At 48.3% G+C, this 21899-nt stretch overlaps 1 protein-coding gene across 1 annotated transcript; it reads left to right on the top strand.

The window, feature by feature from the left end:
- Positions 1-960: 960 nt before the first annotated feature.
- KCTD19 (potassium channel tetramerization domain containing 19) lies at positions 961-21815 on the top strand (the record flags this gene model as incomplete). The annotated part of the gene is made up of 16 exons (XM_080645227.1): positions 961-969; positions 4104-4400; positions 9087-9237; positions 10086-10277; positions 11495-11626; positions 13440-13650; positions 15004-15164; positions 16420-16523; positions 16946-17088; positions 17283-17366; positions 17592-17706; positions 18077-18704; positions 19955-20146; positions 20278-20432; positions 20715-20816; positions 21702-21815. 16 exons carry the CDS (start codon positions 961-963, stop codon positions 21813-21815), a joined length of 2790 nt encoding a protein of 929 aa, XP_080501353.1.
- Between the last annotated feature and the right edge of the window lie 84 nt (positions 21816-21899).

A 21899-nucleotide genomic window follows, 5' to 3' on the forward strand; every position in this document is an offset into this window, starting at 1 on the left:
CAGAGAGTGGACGAAGAGCATTTCACCCCAACCAGCCTGCCCTTCGTGCCTCAATAGCACCCTTCGTGCCTCAATAGCACCCCGACCTCAAACGCCCTTCTCAGCACTTTCCTTTTCCCGCCAACACCCCTCTTGAGAGTCCGTTTCCTTCCACTAGATCAGACACAGTCCAGTTCTGTGTTCCGGCCGCAATGTCGAGTTAATCTTGTTTCTCTGCTCCTCTCTCAATTCCTCGCCCTGAGGCCCAGACTCCCCGGTTACTTCAGTTCCTTCAATAACCCCCTCCTCCGCCTCTGGGCCCTGGCCTCCAGCGCCCCCCTACCCCCGTGTCTACCTCAGGTTCCCTGACTCCGCCTCAGTTTCCTCCCCTCAGCCTCAGACCCCAGGCTCCCGGCCTGGCCCTACCCGGGTGCTCCAGGTTCAGCGCCCCCAGGCGGCAGATGCCCTCCTCGTCCAGATCCCACTGCTCCGCCATCCCCGCCCGCCCGCCCGCGGGGCCGTTCTGGTCCTCTCCGCTCACCTGTCGCCGCCCGCGCGCCCTCCCGGCGCGCGCCAGGCCCCGCCCAGCGTCCTGGGCCCCGCCCTCGCCGCCAGGCCCCGCCCCTGGCCCGCCCCTCCCGCTCGTCGAGGGGCCGAGGGGCCGTTATTGCCAGGGTCACGCGCCCGCCCACCCGCCTGCTGCAGGAGTCCGAACTATGGTATGGAGCCAACTCTGGTGGGGGCACCAAACCCATTAAAACGGCGAATTTGGGGGCGGTGTGGTGGAGGATAGGGTTGGTTACTGGCTCTGGGACATGCTGGGGGGATATGGCCCCAGCTTTGAAGGGTCTGGGTGCTGGATCTGAGAAATTGGAAGGATGCTCAAGTGTTCTAGCTTTGAGGATTTGGGGGACTCCAGGTCTGATAAGTGGGGGTGTGCTTCTTGACTGGGTGAAGGTCTTTACATCTCAGCGCTCGTGGATGTTGACTGTGAGGCTAGGGCTAGGCGGTGGGTGGGCAGGTTAACAGGCGGGGGGCGGGGGGAGGAGGGGATCCAGATCTGAAGTATTGGGAAGCAGCCCTCAGATTCTTGATGGGAAACGTTGGGGAACTTGGCTCTGAAAAGTTAGAGCATGAGGTGGTTCTAGCTCTAGAAATTGATTTGGGGGAGAGGGATCAGTGTGGAAAAGAAAGATGCTCTTTGGCATGGGGTGGAGATGGCTATAGAGCTAGTCCATTTCCTGAAGTCAGTCTGGCAAGAGGCCTTTTGCGCTTTAAGTACTACAGGCCCCAAAGTTTGCCAGTAATTAAGGGCTCTCCCCACGCTGGGGTAGTTCAGCACTAACCAGCCCCTGAGCAGTCTCCGGGAAGAAAACTCTGGAAACAACCACATCCTTAACCCCTACCCTCACTACAGCAGGCACCTCTTGAGACCCCAGCCGTGAATGAGGCATGTATATGTAAGAAGGAGGCAAACTCTTAAGCCGAGACCCTCTTGTCATCCTCTATCCTATATAATAAAAGGCTAATATGCAAATTGTCCCCTTGGGAGTTTTACTGACCGGGAGTTTGCTCGCTATGACATGCGCTGACCACCAGGGGGCGGCGCGAAACAAAGGAAGGCCCCAGCCGGCCCTGATCACCGGCCAGGCCTAGGGACCCTACCTATGCACAAATTTTGTGCACCGGGCTTCTAGTCCTTAATAAGAAAAGAGGAACGGAGACCATAACTGTGGCTCACCTTCAAGGAACAGGTTTTCTTTAACATCTAAAATTTGCACACTCAAAGCACAGTTTACCGAGCTCTCAACCATCCAGTCACCTTTAAGGAGAACAGAAAGCAAAGTCAAGAGTCCTTGCATATTTATGCTTTCTGGTCTAGGTGAGGCCCTTAGTTACTCTCAGCTGATGATACTACCCATATTTAGAAGGGTCGGGACTCAAAAGCCTAGATTAAGTCATTAGCTTGGCTTTTCCAGCTCTGCTTCTGAGTCATGACACCATTTTACTATTTGTAATTCTCTTTAAGTCCCCTTTAACTCTTCTAGCCTCAAATGTGACATACATAATTGTTCTTCTTTATATCTGAATATTGAGACCAGGCTGCTTATAAGAAAAGAACCCCACACCTTTCTTTCTTGCAAGCATTTATTTTCCTTCCTCAGTTGTCAAAATTGGAGATTCAGGGTTTTGTTGGAGAAATGGACTTTTCCTCTCTTAGGCAACCACCTCTTACTTTAACACTCTTTCTTCCCACAAACATTTTAATGCAAGTTTTGAAACATTCAGAAAGGTTGAATGAATTGTACAGTGAACATTTTACAACCACCATCTACAATGAACATTTTGCTGTATTTGTTTTAGTACATGTTCATCTATCTATTCCTCCATTAATCCATTTTATTTTTATGCATTTCAAAATAAGTTGTAATATCAGTACATTGTATCCCAATTACTTCAGCATGCATAATTTTTACCTAGAATTCAGTATTGTTTTATGGTTCTTTCTTAGGTCAAATTTTATATACTATTTACCACTTCCATGAACATTTGTCTGCGAGTTTTTGTGTGGACATACATAGGTTTTCATTTCTCTTGAGTTTATACCTAGAAGTGGAATTATTGGGTCATATAGTAACTCCATGTTTAACATTTTGAGGAACCAGAAAACTGTTTTCCAGAGCCAGCTGCACTATTTTATACTCCCACCAGTATATGAGAGTTTCAATTTCTCCAATCTTTATCAACACTCATTACCGATTGTTTTGATTCAGGCCATCCTAGTGGGTGTGAAGTGCTATCTCATTGTGAATTTTGTGCATTTTCCTGATGGCTAATAATGTTAAGTACCTTTATACATGATGTTGGCCATTTATGTATCTTTGGATAAATGTCTATTTAGATTCTTTACCCACTTTTAAATTTAGTTATTCCTCTATTTATTATTGAATTGTAAGAGTTCTTTTTAAATATATTTTTATTGATTTCAGAGAGGAAGGGAGAGGGAGAGACAGAAACATCAATGATGAGAGAGAATCATTAATCGGCTGCCTCCTGCACACCCCACACTGGGGATCGAGCTCACAACCTGGGCATGTGCCCTTGACCGGAATCAAACCCAGGACCCTTCAGTCCAGCAGTCACCAACCTTTCAGACCTCATGAACAACCAGTGGTCTGCGGACCACTGGTTGGCGACTGCTGCTTCAAGTCCACAGGCCAACACTATCCACTCAACCAAACCAGCTACTTCCCAGTACCATTTTTTGAAAAGGCTATTCTTTGAATTGAATTGTCTTGGCTCCCTTTTCAAAATTCAATTAACCTTAAATGTAAGGGTTTATTTCTGGACTCTTAATTCTATTCCACTTTTTCATATGTCTATCCTTATATCAGTAGCACACCATCTTGATTATTGTAACTTTGTAGTAAGTTTTGAAAGCAGAAAGTGTGAATCCTCAAATTTTGTTCTCCTTTTTCAAGATTGTTTTGACTACTCTGGGCCCTTTGTATTTCCATATGAATTTTAACATCAGCTTGTCAATTTTTACCAAAAAAAAAAAAAAAAAAAAGACAGCTGGAATTTTCATAGGGATTGTATTCGATCTGTAGATCAATTTGGGGAATATTACCATCTTAACAATATTAAGTCATCCAATCCATAAACATGGGGTTTTATTTTTTACATTTATTTGGGTCTTTTAAAATTTAACAATGTTTTGAAGTCTTCAGAGTGTAAGTATTATACTTCTTTTGTTAAACATATTCCTAAATATTTTGTACTTCTAAGAGGTGTTAAGTAGGTACAGTTGGATGTGCACTGAGCTGCAGTGTGGCTTGTTGGGTCAGTGATTGTGGAGATAAAGTAACACCTTTTGATACTATTGTGAACAGAATTATTTTCTTAATTTTATTTTTGGGTTATGGATTGCTAGTATACAGTTGCTTTCTTTTTATGTTGATCAACCTTGTTGAACTCATTCTAACAATTTCTTAGTGAATTTTTTTAGGCTTTTCTATGTGAAAACACGTCCTCTGCAAATTGAGATAGTTTTACTTTCCCCTTTCCAATATGGATGCTTTTTATTTCTTTTCTTGCATAGCTCTCTTTTCATTCCCCTTTAGGAGGAGCCTGGCATGCCTCACGAGTCAGCAGAAGATTTGTTTCATTTCAACGTTGGGGGCTGGCATTTCTCGGTTCCCAGAAGCAAACTTGCTCAATTCCCAGACTCCCTGTTGTGGAAAGAGGCTTCAGCTTTGACTTCTTTGGAAAACCAGAGGCTGTTTATTGACAGAGATGGTTCCACATTTAGGCACGTGCACTATTACCTCTACACCTCTAAACTCTCCTTCTCCAGTTGTGCAGAACTGAACTTGCTCTATGAGCAAGCACTGGGTCTGCAGCTGATGCCTTTGCTACAGGTAAGATACTCTTATCTTCTAGGAGTGGTGATCAGTAAACATAGTCCTTACATCACTAAGTGTTGTTTTGTATTTTGGTTGCTAAGATGACCCCCTTAATGGGGAAGTGTGGTGAGTAAGTTAAAGTAATAATACACTGAGAATGCATGTTCTGAATAAAGAATTTCATCCTAATTCTGCCTAATCTATACCAGCAGCCAACATGGACCCAGAATGAGACTTACCACTTCCTGAGAGTATGCTCTTGACTCTTGAAACCCTATTTTAAGCTTCTACTGTTTTTTGTTGCTGAATTTTAAAAGGTGAAAACTTTACAAATTGTAGGGTTTGTTGTATACACTGTGTCTGAGATTTAAAATCGAAAAGATTGATCAAGAGTAGTACTTCTCGCCCTAGCTGGTTTGGCTCAGTGGATAGAGCGTTGGCCTGCAGACTGAAAGGTCCCGGGTTTGATTCCAGTCAGGGGCATGTACCTTGGTTGCGGGCACATCCCCAGTGGGAGGTGTGCAGGAGGCAGCTGATTGATGTTTCTCTCTCATCAATGTTTCTAACTCTCTATCCCTCTCCCTTCCTCTCTGTAAAAAATCAATAAAACATATTTTTTTTTAAAAAAAAGTAGTACTTCTCATTTTGCCTGTTAGGTCCACAACATTTACAGCAAAGCAAAAAGTCCTCCAAACTGCATAATCTTTCCTTTGCCTTCACTTCTCTGTTTTCCAAGACTCCTTGTTTTCTCATTGTGAGTAACAGCTTTAAATGCCTTTACTTATAACCATTAAAGTATCACCAAAGACCATTGCCTTTTTTCTTAAATTTTCTCCAAATTACAGAAATCACTTCTGTGGCTTACCTTTAGTATATTTCTAATTTTTGAACAATGACATTTTTGAAAAAAATATATGTTTTTATTGATTTTTAGAGAAAGAGAAAGGGAGAGGGATAGAGAGATATAAACATTGATCGGCTGCCTCTTGCACACCCCCTGCTGGGGATCAAGCCTGAAACCTAGGCAGGTGTCTTGACTGTGAATCAAACCAGTGACCTCTTGTTTCATGGGTTGACACTCAACCACTGAGCCACACCGGCTAGGCTGCAATCACTTTTTTTTTTTTTTTTATCCTGGAAGATGACTGGGAAGGACCCTTAGCTAGTCTTCAGATGAATCCCACCATCTGGACAAGGTGTTACTTTATCTCCACAATCACTGACCCAACAAGCCGCACTGCAGCTCAGTGCACTACCAACTGTGCCTCCCCAGCACCTCGTAGAAGAAAATTGAGGTAGACCATGCATGTCTGGGTCATGTAGAAATGAGAACATTTATAATGTATATTTTTATAGAGACTCCTTACCAAATAATTAAATGTTTTCTCTTAAAAGTTATTATATATTTAGAAATCAAAATGCTAAACATACTCCAGTGCAAGTGGTTGTAGTATCCTTTTCAAGCTACCCACCTGAATTTTAAAAATTTTCAACTACCCCAAGAATGGACTACTAGAATTGCTTGCAAGTGGCTTCAAAATCACTTAAATGGCCTGGCATGTCAAGATTGCTGATGACTCTGTAACAAGGCACCGTTTTGTGGGGAAAAGGAAGGAGCCACTTGTTCGTTGCAGAAAACCAAAGAGACAAAGGCAATTTTTTTTTAAGAACCATTTTTAAATCACATAAGCCTGTAATACAAACATTTATCAAACCCTTTCACTCCTTTGCTGTCTTCACTTCCCAAATTGAGACAAAATATAACTGAAAACAACTTCTAAATAGGAGGTAACCACTCAGAGGCCAATGAGTTGGTCCAATTCCAAAATTCCAAATTGTGTGTGGTAGAGTATTCAAAGAATCATGTGGGTTGGCCTTTCTAAAACAGACCCTAAAACAAGTGCTTATGTTTTGGAAATGGTGTTTTCAAAAATAATAAACATTTAGGTTGGCACAACCGAAGCTGTATTTATTCACTGAAGCTGAGTGTAAATACAGCTGGAGAATGAACAGTCATCAAGCAAATCAACAGCCTCACACATTTCCATCACTTTCCTCACTAAGGCCTGTTCAGAGACTCAGATTCTTGCCTAAATGTACAAACAATTGCTTGGAGAAAATGGAGCTTGCCAGTTCTTAGTCTAAAGACGCCTTGATTCTAAATGTAACATTTATTGTGAATTGAGCAGCAATCACAGATCAAGCACTAGAGATACAAGAATGAATCATATAGTCATACAATGTCAGGCAGAAGTAAGTGCCATGAAGAATAGAGCAGTGTGCCTGGCCAGCATGGCTCAATGGTCGAGCGTCGACCTGTGAACCAGGAGGTCATAGTTCAATTCCTGGTCAGGGCACATGCTGGTTGCAGGCTCAATCCCCAGTGTGGGGCGTGCAAGAGGCAGTTGACCAAAGATTCTCTTCATTGATGTTTCCCTCTCTCCCTCTCCCTTCCTCTCTGAAATCAATAAAAATATATATTTTTTAAAGAGTAGAGCAACAGCCCACATCAGAGCATCGGGCATCTCTGAGCACTGCTGCTCCTTTGGAAAACTTCCATTAAGTCCCAAAGCTCTGCCAGCAGTGCATTTGTCAGCCATCTTTTGGCAACAACCCCCACACACACACACTGCTCCTGTGCCATCAGTCTTATGTTGCTTCTGATTGACTTATTTTTCATTACTATCTAGGCCAAAAACAACATTAATTATCCTTGTGCTAGCAATTAGCCATCTGAATTCAAATCTGTATTTCCCTTAAAGAAATCTTCCTTCTAATAACTTTCTGGATCATATGAAGAATAAAAATTCTAGAAGTAATATTCAGGCAGATAGAAGTGGAATTGAAGTCCATAGAAGACCAACCGCACACGCTATGGCAACTTCAGTTAGCAAAGTCAAAGGACAGCTGGGAGTCTAGCTCTGTGAAGTACCCTCCCTTCCTTCTTCCTTCTTTCTTTCTTTCCTCTCCCCTCCCTCCCTCCCTCCCTCCCTCCCTCCCTCCCTCCCTCCCTCCCTCCCTCCCTCCCTTCCCTCCCTCCCTTCCCTCCTTCCCTCCCTCCCTTCCCTCCTTCCCTCCCTTCCTCCCTCCCTTCCTTCCCTCCCTTCCTCCCTCCCTCCCTCCCTCCCTCCTTCCCTTCCTCCTTCCCTCCTCCCTTTAGAGTTTTGTGGCGTTTATGTCACTGATGATGGGGTGGGGATGAAATAATGGTGGGAGATGAAGGTGGAAAGGTAGTTTGGATTCTGACCACTAAGAGAAATGAAATTAAACTTAACATTATTTCCTTTAATCCCTACAACACTACCTCCCAGATTTTACTATTTCCAATTTGCATGTGAGGAGCCTGAGGCTTGGAGAGGTTAAGTGACAAGTGGGAGGCAGCTGGTTAAGAGCAGTGGTTAAGAACATGGGCTCTAGAATCTTGGGTTCCATTCCCAGCATCTCCACTTACTTGGGGCACTAAATACTTTCTCTTCCTGGGACTTGTTTACCATTTGCTAAATGGGACTGATAGTGCTAGAGCCTACTTTGTGGGTCGAGGGTACATTAGGAGGATTTAGTTTAAAAGTGCCTGGGCAATAAATGTTAGCTTTTAAGGGACAGTGTCAAGACTCAAACCCCAGTCCTTCCACAAGTCCACCAGCCGCCCTAAATGGGGAAGCCTCACTCTGGTCCCCACCTTTTGCAGATCTTAAGTAGTTATGTGGGTGCAGTTTATAGCCATAGCCACCAGAGGGCTCTTCTCAAATCTCGGGATTTCCATGAACAATTTCACAAGCCTCACCTGGTGAGACAGGAATTAAAAGCAGGTTCTTTTATTAGTTTCATACTGAATCTGAGGTTTGCTATCCATTAGAGGAAAAAATTGGCCATGTGATGCCTTTACAGGATGACTTTTCCAGCTATATCCAAAAATGTCTTAAGAAATTTTTCTTCTAAGCTAGGGACAGAAAAAAATGGGCTTGATGTTATGATAACCTGCCCCTTGAGCAGGACATTTGAGGGAGAATGGGTTCCTGAGTCCAGGCGGCACGAAGACACACAGCCCACCTGCCTGGGCTTCAGCTCTGCCTAGCTGGAGTGCTCCACTCCCGCCTCAGCCCACCCCTGCTCACCTGATCCTTGAAGTGGAGAGGCTCTGGACGTGGAGGACTGCTTGGGCAAGTCACAGATCCTTTGGCCACAACTGACACATCAGCAAAATCGGAATGCAAACACCACATCTGCCTCCCAGAGCTGTGTTGGCATAAATGAGCGAATGGGTGCGAGCACTTTGAACAACGTACCCCGTGCCTTCTCCATTTCCCTAGTTAGACCAGGTTCCATGGTTAGGAGGAGCACAGACAAGCAGAACAAAACAATTATAATAGGCCGAAGCGTTTTTGAACTCTTAAGGGGAAATGATAACAGAAAATCTCAAGTTTTTGATAGTTAAGTAGAAGTTACCCTTAAGATTGTGTAAAATCTATTAATCCACGTAAATTATAATCCACAAATTATTTCAAAAATCAGGAGAGAAATCATCATTGAGATTTTTAATATCAGCATGTCATTTTACAGACCTAAATTTGTACATATTTGTGTGATTGACTCTATTCCAAAACATTTATCAAAGTAAGTCATGTACTATTTTTTCTGGTATTTTATCCTAGAGCTGATGGATAGTTATTTGGTTTAGAATTTCCATCTTCTTTATCCAAGACTCTAGATAATCTGAAGGAAGGAAAACACCATCTACGCGTGCGGCCTGCAGACATACCTGTTGCCGAGAGAGCATCTCTGAACTACTGGCGAACGTGGAAGTGTATCAGCAAACCCTCAGAATTTCCTATAAAAAGCCCAGCCTTCACAGGTATAACCACAGGCTGAGCCTCCCGAAGCCCCCAACAGCTTCCCTTCACATTCAGTCCTCTGCATATTGGTTTCACTTGGGCAGAGCTGGGCTGAATTCCACGCTTCCTAGTAGCCCGGGAACTCCACCATCCTTTCAAGTCACTCTCACCACCACACAAGCAATGTCCCCAAGTGTGCCTTGCAGTATGGATTAGCCTAACTGAGACACCAAACAACCATTCATGATTATGGATGGGTTTGGGGCTTCCAGGAGAGTCAAAAGGATCTATTTTCACCTGTAGGTCACAATGGTTGGTTTGATCAATTAGAAAGAACCAAATAGATAACCAATGTGAATTTAATAACTTTGGATACATAAGCCAAAATTTTATAACATGTCCCACTGCCCTTCACTAGAGAAAAAGTAGATGTCCATGCCCTGCTCCCCACCACACTCCTGCCAAACCTTAGGGTTACATCTAAACACAGAGGAAGGAGGCATCAGGCAGGGACCATCTCCTGGGTGAATCTTTTCAGCTTCCTCTGGGACCCCTGGGTCAGTGAGAGTCCTGGTGGCCTCTAAGAGCCTTGGCCTCTAGGACAGGGGTGGACAAACTTTTTGACTCGAGGGCCACAATGGGTTCTTAAACTGGATCGGAGGGCTGGAACAAAAGCATGGATGGAGTGTTTGTGTGAACTAATATAAATTCAAAGTAAAGGAGCGGAGGCGAGAGCAAGAGAACCCTCTGCTCTTTCGGCTCCGCGGGCCGGACAGAACAGCCGAATGGGCCGGATCCGGCCCGCGGGCCTTAGTTTGCCCACGGCTGCTCTAGGAGGTGGTGACACCCTTTGCCCATTCTCCTCCAGGCCTACATGATAAGGCACCTTTGGGGCTCATGGACACACCACTGCTAGACACGGAAGAGGAAGTGCACTACTGCTTCCTGCCCCTAGACCTAGTGGCCAAGTATCCAAGCCTGGTGACTGAGGACAACCTGCTGTGGCTGGCTGAGACTGTGGCCCTGATCGAGTGCGAGTGCAGCGAGTTCCGGTTCATTGGTGATTGCTCTATGGCGGGAAGAGGGCAACAGTGGGGCTCGGGGTGGGAGGAGCAGCGGGGGTGGACTGATAGAGAGCATCCACTCCTCCCCACGTAGAGGCCCAGCTTGGTGCTTAGGACCCCAGGGGCTTCCCTGGGCAGAGGTGGAGGGGGCATGACAAAGCCTTTGGGGAGGAAAGTAGAATCCCAGCTTTAGACTCCTATTTGCCTCAGGGCTATTTTGTTCCTTGTTCATGGGGGATGGCCTGGGTGTAAGGGACTGCAGCAGTCAGGGACCACAAGAGTTGGTGTGAAGTTGCTACTCATCTTGTTTTGCCCTTATGTAGCCAATTGGGCTCCAAGCCTTGGTTCCTCTCACCAAGGAACCCTAGATTCATCAAATGAAGAAATAGGGTATCTCAAAGGATGGTCCCTACCTACTCTCATTTCCATTAAATCAGAATAAAAGGGAAGGAAGGTGGATGGTGAGAGTTTCCCCAGAGTCCTTGTAGAATTATCCACCTGAATTAGCAACCTGAGGGGTGAGATCTTCAACCCTGGACAGAAGAGAGCCTCCCTCCCCCCACTGCCCCAGGACAAGCTCTGGTGGGGGTGTGAACTGAATGACCCCTTTGATCCTAAGATGCTGCTGCCACCTAGATGAATAGGGCAGGAAATACCCAATTGTACTAGGGGCCCAAATGCCTGAAACCCCAGCCATTCGTATTCATAGTCACCTGGAAAGTTGTTGTGATGTGCTTCTGAGTCTCCAAGTTGATTTACACAGGGCTTTAGCATGGGCTGCATCTCTGCCTCCTACACTGCAGTCCAGGCAGGGACAGACTGCAAGTGCCACCTGCCAGCCCAGGCTCAGCTGGGCCCTTCCTCTCTAAGCAGCAAGACAACTCCCTTTTGGAATGACCTGCTCTTGGGTCAAGACTCACAGGGTAAGTCTCAGTGCCAATGTGCTCACCAGGAGGTCCTGGCTTGGGAGCCCCAGGCCAGGCCATGGGAGACCACACCCATAGCCTCAAATACAGGAAGACAAAGTAATTTGTGGTCTTTCACCTTGAAAACCACAGACTTAAAGCTAATCTAACCAGGTATGTTTAAAAAACGTTTCAGATCAAGGAGAACCTAGGATAAGTTGCAGCACCAAACACCTGTCAAAACCTGGACCTTCAGTTAAATTAGAAATTACTTCATTAACTCATTTGGTTTTCCTTTGCTTTTCAAGTGAATTTTCTTCGCTCACAGAAGATTTTACTACCGGATAATTTCTCCAACATCGATGTGTTAGAAGCAGAAGTGGAAATTCTAGAAATCCCTGCACTCACTGAAGCTGTGAGGTTGTACCGGATGAACATGGGTATGTCACCCGGGGAAACGTGCCCTCCCCTTCACATTCAGGGGTGGTCAGGCTTGCCCTGGAAAAGCCAAGAACAAACATTTCCCCTCCCACAACTACTTTGGGCTTTGGCTGGTTGTGCAAGAAGCAGGTGTTTGGGCTTAGAATCAAGAGGAGGAATGTCCATCTGAAGCCCCGTGTGGCCTCTGTTCAGCCTCCCCACTGAGGGTGGATGGCTTAGAGCCAACAGGGGCTGGAGGTAGCCCAGCTCAGCTTACATGGGGAAACCAGGCCAGAATGTCCAAGGAAGGGAGGCTGGGCCTGATGGCAGACTTCCCAGGGGCCAGGCAGGTCTGCTCTGCTTGTGAAAGTGGAGAGACACTGGGAACTTAGAGCGCCCACCTGCCACTCCCGAATTTTGTTTTCCAGGCACGGTGGGGGGTAGGAGATGCTTGAGCAAATTCCTCACTAGTGCTTCAGTGTTCCCACCCACCTCCAAATTCCCTTGTCCCCTAGTCCGAAACCCCTGGCTGCTGTGTCTGTTTCTGCCCTGACCTGACACTTCCTGACCCTGACCCAGTCCAGGCCTTCATGCTCCTGCTGCTACCTCATTCCAGCTTGCTCCTCCCCTCACGGTTCTTTTTTGCTTTTCGTCCCATTCTGCAATTCCTGCACATCCATTGAAGTCTCCGTGCATGTTTCAGGAGCTAACTGCTTCAGTGTGGCCTCAGCAGGCGTTTTGAGAATGTATGGAGCCGAGCATGTGTGAAGTGAGGTCTGCACACCACCAGACATTTATCCCATGGGAATGGGCCTTTCCCTGTCTTCAGGTCCAGCTCTCCCAGCCTCCCACCTGGCAGATGAAGTCCTATCCTATTTGGGGGCCATGGCATCCTGCAGCAGGTCTCGGGGGCCTGTCCCAGGCTCTAACAATCCACTGAAAGGGGTGTGACTTCAAACCCTTCCCCCAAGGGCTTCTGTTCCTCAGAGAACTCGGGTCACTGAGAGATGGGTGGAGAGGTGCCTACTCCACAAGGGCTATGTGAAGGTAGGCTCTGTAAGCCGCGCGCAGTCCCCCAACGCAGTGTGGGCTTTGCCTTTTAAAGCACCACGCCTAAGGGAAACGGCTCCAGTAGCCCTGGAGACAGGCTCCGCTCCTGTCCTGCTTTGCAGTTTTGGACAAGGTGCTTCATTAGTACCCTCAGCTGCGATGTGAGGCTAGCACTACCCTCTTGTGGGATTGCTGTTGGGATTGGAGGGGATCCATGAAAATCACCCAGCAGCTTGCCCATCAGCTCACTGTGGCCACTGTAGACTGTGCATTGTGCCCACTGCAGGAGAACAAGGTCCTGTCCATGAGCCAGCAACCCAAATGCCCACCTGGAAGTAACAACACCTACTGTGTCTTTGGGGGAAATTCTGCCCAGAAGGGAGACACTGTGAATCCAGGAAGCTGTAGCACACCTTGAGTTCTGTGCTATGGCTGCTGAACTCTCCCATGGCCGGTTACAGCAGGGCCCGAAACTAAGAGAGGTTCCTGCAGAGGCAGGGCCTGGTGGCTGCTGTGCCCAAAATTCTGAACTCCAAATGTTAGTGATGCAGCAGATTTTTCTCTTCTCCCCACTCCTCCCAACTAATAGTTTTGACCTCTAAACCTGACTCAGAAATGAAAAATTATACTGATTTTGAGAAGATCCAGACCAGGGCTGTGCAAGGAAGTAAGCTGGTTCTAAACCTCTTCAGTACTAATTCAAAGCAGCAGGAAGGAGACCCAAAGGTCCCAATATAGGTATGGCTATGAGGGGTCTAGGAGTCACCTTTTCTCCCGGCACAGGTGGCTGTTCCCGGACCTCCTGCCCTCCCCCAAGCCCGGGGAAGGGGGGCCGTGCAGCCGGCCTGGAGTCTGTGAAGCCGCTGTACATGATGGCCCTGGGTGTGCTGGTCAAGTACCCAGACTCCGCACTGGGGCAGCTCCACATAGAGAGCACGCTGGACGGAACTAGACTGTACATCACGGGGAATGGGGTTCTCTTCCAGCACGTCAGGTAAGGCCGTCCTCAGCACAGCTCAGCCCACTCAGGGTGGGCTTTGCCTTTCCCTAGGAAACACCTGGGCCCCGCCAGGCAGAGGGAGGTAGTGTCCATCATCTTAGCCACTCCCACCACCATCACTGAACCCCAGCCTCAGAGGGGAGGGCTGGTGTCAAGGTGCCAAGGTTCTCAAACTGGCCCATATCTCTGTTCTCTGCAAACCACTGCTCTGGTTCTGGCCCTAAGCTAGGTCTGAGGTGACCAAGCCACAGTCACAACCCTCAGGATGCTAAGTGTTACCGCGCCCCCCCCCCCGCCCCCCAATGCAGATCCTCCTACGAAGGTCCTCCCCGCAATCCTTTAGAGGTTCACTGGACACACAGAGAGGCCAGAGCTAGAGATGAGTCTCCCCGAAGTAAGGCAAGGCAGACTTCACAGAGGAGGTGATACCTGGCCTTTGCCTTGAGGGATGAGCTCAGAATGTCTCCATTAGTGCAGGGGCATGGATTCCAATCCTGCTTTATAGAAGGAGAGCTGAGATTCGGAGTGGAACTTTTTTTTTCTTTTAACTTTTACATGAAGATATGTTTTTATTGATTTTTAGAAAGACAGAGAAGGAGGAAGGGAGGGAGGGAGGGAAAGAGAGAGAGAGAGAGAGAGAGAGAGAGAGAGAGAGAGAGAGAGAGAGAGAGAGAAACATCAATCAGTTGCCTTTTTGTATGTGCCCCGACGGGGGATTGAACCTGCAACCTAAGTATGTGCCCTGACAGGGATCGAACCATAGCCGTTTGGTGTAAGGGGCAATGTTCCAACCAACGGAGCCACCTGGCCAAGGTGGAGCAATTCTTTTAGGTTCACAAAATACATTGGTACCAAAACTAAAGATAGAACTAGGTTTTTCTGAGTGCTGGAGAGAAGATCAGTCAACCCTGAATGCTATCCTATCCCAATATTGGTGTTTTGGGCCTTTGTAGCCCACCCCTAATGTCACAGAAGACAAAGACAAGCACCTTTGGATGCAGGGGGTTGATGTTCAGATTTTCTTGGGCACACAGGGTACTAGTCAACTACCAAGTCTGTGGCAGGTTACCACATAATGACTGGATGTCTTTGGCAAATACTTAGGAGGATGGGAAAAATGTGGCTGGGCCCTGGCCTGGCTTTTCAACCTGAGATAAGGCCTGGAGGCTTGCAATTAGTCGATTTAGAGGGCTCAGCTAAAATAGGTCAAGATCAGCTCCAAAAGGGTGACTGTGTGTGTCTAGGCTTACTGTCCTACAGGTAACACCAGATTCCCAGTTAAATCAAGGAAATGATGTTAGTGGTGCAGTACGGGGGCTCTCTGTGACAGACCTCTCCCCTGGGCAGGAACTGGCTGGGGACTTGCCGGCTGCCCCTGACCGAAACCATTTCTGAGGTGTATGAGCTCTGTGCCTTCCTGGACAAGAGGGACATCACCTATGAGCCAATGAAAGTGGCTCTGAAGACTCATCTGGAGCCAAGGACTCTGGCACCCATGGATGTGCTCAGTAAATGAAGAAGCTTCTTATTTTGAATTTAGCATCAGGGGGGGGTCTGGGGGATCAGAGGGGAAAGATAAGGCTGGCCAGGGCCAAGAACTGTACATGGAAAAAGAAATGAAAGCCAGACAGACCAACATTTGTGGGCTATGCCTAAAGGGAAACTTTCATGTGAAGTGACCCTTCTTACCCCAAGCCCACAAGTAGCCTTGGGCAGTACAGACTGGGCAGTTGAGACTGACCCAGTACGGGGCTGCACGGTCCCCGAGGCATGCCTGCTCCAGCACTTGGTGCTGACATGCTGTGCTCATCCATCCTCACTGCCATCCAGGGAGAAACAGTCCCTGAGTCTATTTAACCAGTGAGGCAGAGGCTCAGGGGAGTAACTTGCTCAAATTATAGAGTTAGATCATGACTGAGCTGGAGTTGAATTCTGAGTCCAAAGACAGAGTTGTTTTCACCATCTGCCTATAACCTCCTATTAACAAAAGTTTTTCTGGTCATGTTTAGTCTGTATATTGTCATTCTGCAGCATGCGACATTTGTTGAGCACCTACCATATACCAGGACAAAAGCAGACACTGGGTGTACAAAAGTGACCAAAACAAATGCAGGCCTTATCTTCACAGAGCTCACAATCTAATTATGTATCTCTTACCCCTTACCTAATTGTAATCTAGTTATATACCTATCACTCATTACAAAGCTCAATAGAAACTGATTCCCAAATATCTAATCATCCCCAGAAGAAAGCCCCATTCTCCAGACATGTCTAGAGGCCTGTTCTCTAAAGAAGTGACAGTGAACTGATGAGAGCAGGCGCTATGACATTCACCAAACCATAAGCGCAAACATAACCAGGGACTCCTAGCTCCAGTCAAAGTAACCACATGAAAAGCTTCCTACCCAGGACATACCCAACCAGAAACCAGAGGCAGGTAGCAATGTGAGTAGACGTGAACCTCAGTTCAGCTTTCTTGAGAGAGGTGGGTCAGGGGAGGAGGAGCGATGCCCTTGGGGTTGCGATTCCAAAGGGCTTACCTGTCCCATCCCAAGTCTCTGGCTTGGAAACCAGGAAACGAGAGGGTGAGCCGCAGGAAGCCCTGAGTAGCCGAGAAGGTTGGTGTCAGGGATTCCAGCTGCTTCTTAGAGTAGGCAACACAGTATGACTGGTGAAGATACTGAGTCTTAATATGCAATACACTGTTGACCAAAATTTACCTTCTGGCCCAAGTGATGTGTCCCCTCTCATTGGTTTCCTTAGATGAGGAGTGGATGGCAGAGATTACTGTGTATTCCCCTCAACAGATCATCAAGGTTTATGTTGGAAGCCACTGGTATGCAACCACCCTGCAGACCCTGCTGAAGGTACTGCTGCCCCAGGCTTCTGTAGCTGAGCAGCTTTGGAACTGGTCACCTGACCCTTACATAGCCTTCAGCACCTGCTTAGAGCAAGGACCTTCTGCCTGCTCTTTCCACAGGAACAGCTGGGAAGGCCCTCAGGAGTCTGGGTAGGGAGGCCAGGCTGAGGGGCCTGGACTAAGAAAGAGGTAGGGTGGGGTTCCAGATGCCTCAAGAGGGTGGTCTAGGGACCAGCAAAACTTGAAGCAGAGATGATGTGCTTCTCCCTAGATGCTCTGCTCCCCAGTATGGCTCTCTGTGGCCAACAGATCCCAAAGCCTCTGCTCTAGAATGGTCGGGAAAATGAAGCGACAGAAGACTGATATGCTTTACTAAAGACCTAGCCCTTTGACTAACAGATTAACAACCTGGTGTCCAATCCCTTGCAGTATCCAGAACTGCTGTCCAACCCTCAGAGAGCGTATTGGATCACATATGGACAGACCCTGCTGATCCACGGAGATGGCCAAATGTTTCGACACGTTCTCAACTTCCTGAGACTTGGAAAACTGTTCTTACCATCTGAATTTAAGTAAGCGAAGGAAGGATAGTGCATGATGAAACCCCATTCCTCTGTATCAAAGGAAACAGGTCTGCAACCTTCAGGGAGGAGGGTCTAGTAGTTCCAACATATGAACTGCTGTTGGAGGCAGCAGCTCTGCAGGTCTATGCCCCACCCACACTCCCACCCAGCTGCCCAGTCCGACATCTCCTTGTCGTCCGCAGGGAGTGGCCCCTTTTCTGCCAGGAGGTGGAGGAATACCACATCCCATCCCTCTCAGAAGCCCTTGCCCAGTGTGAGGCGTACAAGTAAGGAGACTTTGCTCCAGGCCCCACGTTGTTCCTTTATATTCCTCATGGGAATCCTGTTTTAAGTCCCACTTCCCAGTAGGACCTGTTCTCCTTGGGGTTAAGGGGGTGGGGCAGGCCAGGATTGGGCATTGACTTACACCAAAACCCTTCTCCCCTACTGTCCCGACAGGGCAATGGGCTAGAAGCTTCTGCTCACTAACCGATCCTCCTTGGAGTCTGCAGGTCATGGACCCAGGAGAAGGAATCTGAAAATGAAGAAGCTTTTCCCATCAGGAGGTTGCATGTGGTGACGGAAGGGCCTGAGTCGTTGGTGGAGTTTGGGAGAGATGCCAAAGAAGTAAGGCCTAGCCCTCTTTAGTTTAGTGGTGTCCTCAAAGGACACTCCCACAAAGCTCAGGGCAGGCTTTGCTACTTGGGGGCAGAGCAGAGTGGTGCAGCTAGCATAGTAATTGGCTTCTGAACCTGGACGGAGGCACAGGGCACATTGGCTGCTGTGGCCTGAGATGCTGATATGTCCCTTTGGAGTTGAGAGGCCCCTGGGCTGACACCACCCCACTCAGACTAAGCAAAGCTCCTTGGTGGACCACGTGGGGATGGGATCATTCTGGGTGAGCAAGTAAAGTCTCGGAGGCCTTGCTTATTAGACCTGGGGAGGCTCCAATGTGGAAACACAACATGCCCAGAGCTGTTCTGCCCTCCCTCCCCAGACCATAGCCTGCATGCCTGGGGACTTCCAGGACTGCAATGACAGGACTCCCTGGAACAAGGCCAAGGGGACCCTGGCCAGGTCCAGCCAAATGGAGGAGGCTGAGCAGTACTCTCGGACCATCCAGATGTCCTTGTGCCGAGGTGCCAAGCGGGCAGGCAATCCCAGCACGTACTCCCACTGTTCCAGCCTATGTGCCAACCCCAGACACTGGGGGGCCTGCCCTGAAAGTCCCCCCAAAAAGAAGTCCACCACAGTCAACCTCACACAGAAATGTGAAACCAAAGACCCTCCTGTCACACCCATGCAAAAACTCATCTCCTTGGTGAGGGAATGGGACATGGTCAATTGCAAACAATGGGAATTCCAGCCTCTGCAGGCTCCTCTGAACAGTGCCTTGGAGGAGGCCACCCTGCAGCTCCCCTTGGGGAGTGAGGTTGCTTCCCAGCCCAGTACCTCAACTTCCTGGAAAGGTCATTCCACAGCCTCAGAGAAGGACCCAGGTCTGCAGGCAGGGGCTGGAGCTGGAGCCAAAGACAAAGGGCCAGAGCCAACGTTTAAACCATACTTCCCCACAAAAAGAGCCATCACCCTGAAGGAGTGGGGCAAGCAAAAGTCAAAGGAGAGAGGTGAGTCCAGCTCTGTGCCAAGCAGCAGGTACAGATACCTGACTAACACAATGGCATGGCTTGAGGGGCTGAGAAACCACATAAAGCGTTTGGGAAGGGGGCCCTATGAAATAATGGAGCACAGAGGAGGCTGGGGCCTGGAGAGTCAACAGAGGAAGGAAGAGAAGCCTTGGTGCTGTGGAAGCAGGTTATCAGTCTAGCTGGAGGCCAGGCTTCACCTAGGCAGATAAGACTGAAGACAAAGTAATCAGAAAAGGTCTTGTGGCCCAAGTTCAGGACCTGGCACTTTGCTCTGATCCTAAGGGGAGTGGGCAGCCATTGCAGCATTTTAAACAAGGGAGTAAAATAAATTAAAAACAGTCGGCCAGTGTGGCTCAATGGTTGAGCGTCAACCTATGTACCAGAGGGTCATGGTTCGATTCCTGCTCAGGGCACATGCCCGGGATGCAGGCTTGATCCCCAGTAGGGAGAGAGCAAGAGGTAGCCGATCAATGATTCTCTCATCATTAATGTTTCTATGTCTCTCGCCCTTTCCCTTCTCTGAAATCAATAAAAAAAAAATATTTAAAAACAAACAAGAGAGCAGTCAGGTGTGCATTCAGAAAGCTGGCTCCAGAAGCAGAGGAAATGCAGCAGCAGGAAGGGAAGTGTTAGAGTGGGGAGTCATTCTAGATGAAACAGGCTAGACAGGATGGGGGCAGAAGGGGATTAAGTATTGGGTCAGAGGGGTCAGGTTTCTGGCTTGGGTGATTGCAAGGAAGTGGATGGCTACTGAGGTGGGATGGACAGGGCAACGAGCTGAAGAACGAGGTGTGCTGTGTCTGGGGGGGGAGGTGCAGAGCACATGTGCCAAGAACGGCAATGACGGACTGCTTCCTCTGCTCTGTCAAACATTCTTTTCAGAGTGGACATACATCAAAGGCTCGCCCAAAAAGCTCCTCTCATTTTATAACTACCAAGGTTCCCAGTCCCCAGCTGGGTTAATATCGGCCTTATTTGATACCAGTCTTAGTTCAGCAGCAAAATTTGGAGAGTTCCTTGGAGTCCTGCAATTTAGGATTTGGCTTGCCATGATTCCAGGGCAACGTAGAGAGGAGAGCCAGGACAGCCCCCTGCCAACCCAGGGTGCCACTTCCGAGAAGCTGGAGGCAGCAGCTGCGGGAAGGTTGGGGTGACTGACTGTACTCCAGAGGTCCCTCCCTGCTTGAGCTCTGAGGTGGCTTAAGAACCCTCCCCCTACACTTTTTCAGAAAGCCCTGACCCTGAGCAGCCTCTGCCTGAGATCAGTGACCTAGGCAGCGCAGGGGTCATCCTCAAGGTGAGCCACCCCCCTGTGGTGGGCAACGATGGCTCCTGCATGTTCTTTGAGGACAGCATCGTCTACACCACACAGACGGACATCCTGAGGCACACACTGCCCTCAGCCAGCCCCCTGCCCCAAGGTGAGGATGCCCGAGGCCGAGCCCCGCCGAGGGTCCTCCAGGGGGAGTATCCCTCAGAAGCCCTTACCACAGGCTGCCTCTAAGGCCCTAGATGTGGGCAGAAGGGGCCACATCCACTCTCTCCTCTATAGAGGTGACCTTCCTGAGTTTCTCTCTGTCCTGGGAAGAGATGTTTTATGCACAGAAATGTCACCGCTTCCTGACTGACATCATCCTGGATTCCATCAGACAAAAGGACCCCAAAGCCATCACAGCCAAGGTGGTCTCCCTGGCCAACCGACTGTGGGTATGTACACGACAGGTTCCCTCTCCTCCTGTCCTCTTACCCCACAATAAGTGGGGAGTAGGTCAGGGACAGAAGGGTGGCAAGAGAAACCAGGACAGGAAGACAGGGAAATGTCATTTGCACCAAGCCTTGGCCAAGGCAGTGTGGGGTGACAGTGCCCCCTGGTCCCTGCAGCTACTACAGGCCCAAGGGAGCCCTGCTGTGCATCCCACTCTGAGGGGCTGAGAGCAACTATGTCAGGCAGCTACCCCGGCCCTGCCTGACCGTGGGCTCTCCTGGCAGACCTTGCACATCAGCCCCAAGCAGTTTGTGGTGGATCTGCTGGCCATCACCGGCTTCAAGAATGACCGGCATACCCAGGAACGCCTGCACAGCTGGGTGGAGGTGAGAGCCACCTGCACCCCACTGGGACGCGGGATGCCTCAGAGGGGCACTAGTCTTGCTTCCCAGAAGGCAAGGTGGACAACTAGACCTCAGATCCCTGGGCCCAGTGGGGGGTGGGGAGGAAGGAGAGCTGAAGTTAACCAGTCCAGAGTGGTCAAAAAGCAGTATTCAGGCTACTTGGTTTTGTAGTTTTCCTCCAATGATACTAATTTTGCCTTCATCACTAACAACAATGGCCACTCTCAGGGAAGCACATCATACAAGCCCAAGACTTTGGGATGCTGAAATCAGAGAAACTATTGGGAGTCAGACCTTTTCAACAGGTGATACCAACTTCACCTACTTAACCATAATGTCACCACTTTTGTACATTCCTTTTATACCTAAGCTGCTTTAAAGCATTTTTATATGGAAAAAGAAAATGTTCAGTAAGGGCAAAGAAATGACCCAGGGTTTTGTTTTTTTATTCCTTAAAATGATTGTGGGCTTCAAAGTTTATATTTAACAATGTAGGTGAAAAAGATTTAGCTAATTTCTCTTTAATCTGGTATTTCTGTAATCAAGTATATTATTCTAACACCTTTACCACAAACTCACTAGTGCCAAATTATTAGGCCTCTGGTGTCATTAGAAAGGTGAAATCAGCATCTACAGCTAGAAAGTGGGAAAATAGTGGCATTTTTTGACCCTCTGGTCAGTTCCCTGATAGCCATTCTTAGCCACAGCCCTGTAAGATGTCCTTAGGTAGAACTGAGCCCAAGAGCATTAAAGTTTCTCAACAACTGGCCTTACCCTGTCCCTGCTCCGGCCCCTGCCCCTGCCCACACAGAACTAGAGCAGGCAACTGGACAGGAAATCAGGGATAAGAATGACCTTCCTTTCCAGCTCACACTGCCTTTCGCCAGGAAATATGGCTGCTGCGTGAACCTGCTCATCCAGAGGGGCCTGTCTAGGTCTGTCTCTTACTCTATCTTGGGCAAGTACTTACAAGAGGGCTAGGGTACCCAGAGACACCACCCCCACATGTCCCGGGCTTCCAAGACTCATTTGAACCAAGGATGTCCCAGAATGCATGAACCAAGG

Source organism: Plecotus auritus, assembly GCF_963455305.1.
Source record: "Plecotus auritus genome assembly, chromosome: 10".
Classification (NCBI taxonomy): Eukaryota; Metazoa; Chordata; class Mammalia; order Chiroptera; family Vespertilionidae; genus Plecotus; species Plecotus auritus.